We start from the raw sequence: 4,438 nt of genomic DNA, 5'->3' as shown, positions 1-4,438 counted from the left end.
GGGAGGGAGGGAGTGAACAGAGAGGGAGGAGGGAGGGGAGGAGGGAGGGAACAGCGAGAAAGGGGAGAGTAGGAGGGAGGAGTGAGGGAGAGGAGAGGGAGGGAGTGAGGGGAGCAGGAGGGAGAGGGAGGGAGGGAGTGAGGGGGAGCAGGAGGGAGGGAGAGGAGGAAAGGGGGAGAGTGAGGGAGACAGGAGGAGGAACAGCGAGGGAGGAGGGAGGGAAGGAGGAACAGCAAGGGAAGGGGAGAGTGAGGGGAGCAGGAGGGAGAGGGAGGGAGGAACAGCGAGGGAGGAGGGAGGGAGGGAGGAACACCGAGGAAAGGGGAGAGTGAGGGGAGCAGGAGGGAGGCACAGCGAGGTGTCGAGACTGCTTCAGCGCGGTAGTCAAGATCTAAGGTCTTGCGGTGGTAAGGCGAAGCAAACACTGAACTGCAGAGGAGTCTTAGGGATAAGGATAAGTCCGATATGCGAAGCTGAGCCTCGCCCGGGCCAAGGTCTATATAAGTACTTATATAGACCTTGGCCCGGGCTATGGGGGAGCCTGGCCTGTGCTGACAGATGTCGACTCAATCAACGTGTGTCAGGGAGTGCTGACGCTACAGAGCTTAGTCCTTACCCGCCGCGGTGCCCAGCCACAGCAGTAACCTCCGGGCGACAACTGCAACTCCTCGCGCCTGAGAGGGTGAGAGGACGGCACGGTACCACTGTACTATCCTGGAGGCTACAGGAGTCTTGTGAAGTGTGTGTATTTTCTGGCGAGAAATGCAGTATATATAAACAAAGGGGACAAAGTAACACAGCTGGGTCGTTTGCGGCTGAGTGCGCTGTGATTGGCCGACGGCTGCTTCCTCATCTATAAACACGCACAGTCACATACAGAAACACGCACACACACATATACACACACACATCTATATGTATTGTATAGATAGGCAGACCGATAGATAGATAGAAAACAAATACACAAACAGACAGATAGAAATATATACAAACATCTCCCTCATCTACCTCGCCACGATCGCCCGTCAGCTGACTCCACGATCGCCCCCGTCAGCTGACTCCACGATCGCCCCCGTCAGCTGACTCCACGATCGCCTCTGTCAGCTGACTCCACGATCGCCTGTCAGCTGACTCGGCGTGAGGGCAATTAGGGCGAGCGAGGTGGCCGGTGCTCAGGGAGGCAATTAAGCGGAGGCGAGACAGGGCCGGTGCTGAGGTGATTGTGTCCGCCACGGAGAGAGGAGGGAGGAGGGAGGGAGAGGGAGGGAGAGGGTGGGAGGGAGGAGGGGGGAGGAGGGAGGGAGAGGGAGGAAGGAGGGAGGGAGTGAGGAGTGAGTGGAAGGGAGGAGAGAGGGAAGGGAGAGGGAGGGAGGGAGGGAGGAGGGAGGGAGGGAGGGAGGAGGGAGGGAGGAACAGCGAAGGAGGAGGGAGGGAGAGGGAGGGAGGGAGAGAGAGGGAGGAGGGAGGGAGGGAGGGAGGAATAACAGGAGGGAGGAGGAGAGAGAGAGAGGAGGGAAGGGAGTGAGGGAGGGAGGAACAGCAAGAGAAAGAGGAAGGGAGTGAGGGAGGGAGGAACAAAGGAGAGGAGGAGAGGAAGGGAGAGGGAAGGGGAGGAGGTGTGGAGAGGAACAACCCGAGGAGAGTGAGGGAGGGAGTGGGAGGAACAGCGAAGGAGGGAGGGAGAGGGAGGGAGTGAACAGCGAGAAAGAGGGAGGAGTGAGGGAGAGTGGAGGGAGGAATAGCGAGGGAGAGGAGGGAGGGAGGGAGGGAGGAAGGGAGGAACGTCAAAGGCGAATAGCAATTGGTTGGAAGAGGTGAAGGGAGGAGAAGGAACGCGCGAGAGAGGGGAAGGGCGATGAAAGAGGGGAGAGGGGAGGAGGAGGGTGGCTAGAGAGAGGAGAGAGGGGGGAGGGAACAGTGGAGGAGGGAAGAGAGGGAGAAGGAAAGGAACAGGGAGGATATAAAGAGAGTGAAAGTGTGTGTGTGTGTGTGTGTGTGAGTGAGTGAGTGAGTGAGTGAGAGAGAGAGAGAGAGAGAGAGAGAGAGAGAGAGAGAGAGAGAGAGAGAGAGAGAGAGAGAGAGAGAGAGAGAGAGAGAGAGAGAGAGAGAGAGAGAGAGAGAGAGAGAGAGAGAGAGAGAGAGAGAGTGAGAGTGAGAGTGAGAAAGATAGAGAGAGAGAGCGAGAGAGAGAACGAAAGAGGGGAGAAGGAGGGAAATCCAGATAAAGATGAGAGATGAAAGGCTAAGGAAGAAAACTTTGAGAGGAGACAGGAACGAATAAGAGAAGAGAGAGAGTGAAGAAGGAAAACCGGATAAGAGAGAGAAATGGGGAGAGAAAGAAGGACCAGAGAGGGAAAAGAGATAGGAGGAAAGAGAGGAAGAGAGAAGAGAGGGAAAAGGGGTAGCATGAAAGGGGAGAGAGCGAGACACCGGATAAAGAGGAGAAATAGCAGGAGCAAGAAGATAGGAGAGGAGAGAGAGAGGAAGGAATGAAGAGAAACAAGAAAGCACGGAGAAGGAAAGAAAGGTAGATAGAGACACTGGATGAAGGAGAGAGATAAGGAGAGAAAAAAGAAAAGTAGAGAAAGGAAAGAAAAAAGAAAAAAAAGTGGACGAGAGAAGAGAGAGACAAAGGAACAGCAAATAAATAGAAGACAAAAGAGAATAAAGAAAAGGAGATAGAGACACCGGATGAGGAGAGAGAAGAAGAGAAGTAAGGAAAGAGAAAAAGTAAACGACAAAAGAGAAAGAGAGAGAAACACCGAATAAACAGAAGACAAAAGAGAATAAAGAAAGGGAGATAGAGACACCGGATGAAGGAGAGAGATAAGAAGAGAAGCAAGGAAAGAAAAACAGTAAACGACAAACGAGAGAGAGAAAGAAACACCGAATAAAGTGCAGACAGAAAATAATAGAGAAAAGGAGATAGAGACACCGAATGAAGAAGAGAAGTAAGACAAGAAAAAAAGAAGACAGAAAAGAACAAAGAAAAGGAGATAGAGACACCGAATGAAGAAGAGAAGTAAGAAAAGAAAAAAAGAAGACAGAAAAGAACATAGGAAAGGAGATAGAGACACCGGATGAGGAGGAGAGATGAGGGGCGCAGGAAGGAGACCAGAGAGGGGGAAAGGGGGGTGAGGGGGAACGGGAGGAAGGGAGGAAGGGAGGAAGGGATAGTGCCAGACCGACCAAGTGGCACTTACAGCTTATCCCGATCGCCGTTGTGGCCCTGTCAGGCACCAGCTCGCCGCGCGGTGGTCAGTGCCAGTGGTCAATGGTCAGTGGACGGGGTTGTGGTGTTGTGGTGTGTGGGGGGAGAGTGGTGTGGGTTGTGGGCGTGGGGTTGTGGTGTTGGTTGTGTGGGGGGAGAGTGATGTGGGTTGTGGGCGTGGGTTGTGGTGTTGTGGTCAATGGTCAGTGGACGGGGCTGTGGTGTTGTGGTGTGTGGGAGGAGAGTGATGTGGGTTGTGGATGTGTGTTATGGGTTGTGGTGTTGATGTTGTGTTGTGTAGTCACGCGTGGTCGAAGAGAGCTGGTAGGAGAGTTCTTGCAAGTCGTATGTTTAGATGTGGTGGGAGAGTGGTGTGGGTTGTGGGCGTGGGTTGTGGTGTTGGTTGTGTGGGGGGAGAGTGGTGTGGGTTGTGGGCGTGGGTTGTGGTGTTGGTTGTGTGGGGGGAGAGTGATGTGGGTTGTGGGCGTGGGTTGTGGTGTTGTGGTCAATGGTCAGTGGACGGGGCTGTGGTGTTGTGGTGTGTGGGAGGAGAGTGATGTGGGTTGTGGATGTGTGTTATGGGTTGTGGTGTTGATGTTGTGTTGTGTAGTCACGCGTGGTCGAAGAGCTAGCTGGGGAGAGTTCTTGTAAGTCGTATGTATGTTTAGATGTGGTGGGAGAGTGGTGTGGGTTGTAGGCGTGGAGTTGTGGTGTTGTTGGTGGTTGTGTGGGGAGGAGAGTGGTGGTAGGTTGTGGGGCGTGGGTTGTGGTGTTGGTTGTGTAGTGGAGGAGAGTGACTCCGGGTTGTGGACGTGTGTTATGGGTTATAGTGTTGGTTGTGTTGTGTTGTGAAGTGTTTTTTGGGGGGGTTGTTGTATTAATGGCGTGGTAATTTGGTGTTGTTGTGAAGTGTTTTTTTATGTTGTTATCTGAGTGGTGGGAGTTGTAAATATTTATTTGTTTATTTATTTATTTTATTGCGTCTCTGCATTTAGAAGGAATGTGAAGTGATGTGAAGTGATGTGAAGTGATGTGAAGTGATGTGTGTGGTTTTCAAGTGTCATCTAGTGTTTTTTTTTTTTTTGTTTTTTTGTCTATTATCTATTTGTTGTTTTTTATGGTGTTTATTTAGCGCCGAATTTTTTTGCGATTTTCACTGTCATTCGATCTATAGTGAACTTACTCTTGTGCGAAATACAGTGCTTAATGAAATACAGTGCTTAATTC

At 51.9% G+C, this 4,438-nt stretch overlaps 1 protein-coding gene across 6 annotated transcripts in view; it reads left to right on the top strand.

Annotated features, from left to right (window-relative positions):
• Positions 1-328: 328 nt before the first annotated feature.
• Positions 329-4,438, top strand: part of LOC113827196 (heparanase) — a 43,944-nt gene continuing 39,834 nt past the window's right edge. For 2 of the 6 annotated variants that reach the window (XM_070114478.1, XM_070114477.1), the window contains exon 1: positions 329-682. Coding sequence is in view for 3 of the 6 variants with exons in the window: in XM_070114476.1 (XP_069970577.1) it covers positions 3,275-3,277 (3 nt within the window). In the remaining 3 variants the exon portion in view is untranslated. Of the gene's footprint in view, positions 683-3,152; positions 3,278-4,438 lie in introns of those variants that run through there. The other 4 variants (XM_070114480.1, XM_070114475.1, XM_070114476.1 and 1 more) reach the window with 3 other exon arrangements.

This window comes from Penaeus vannamei, chromosome 36, assembly GCF_042767895.1.
Source record: "Penaeus vannamei isolate JL-2024 chromosome 36, ASM4276789v1, whole genome shotgun sequence".
Classification (NCBI taxonomy): Eukaryota; Metazoa; Arthropoda; class Malacostraca; order Decapoda; family Penaeidae; genus Penaeus; species Penaeus vannamei.
Note: the sequence above shows the minus strand (reverse complement) of the source record. Positions and strands in the feature narration are given on the sequence as shown.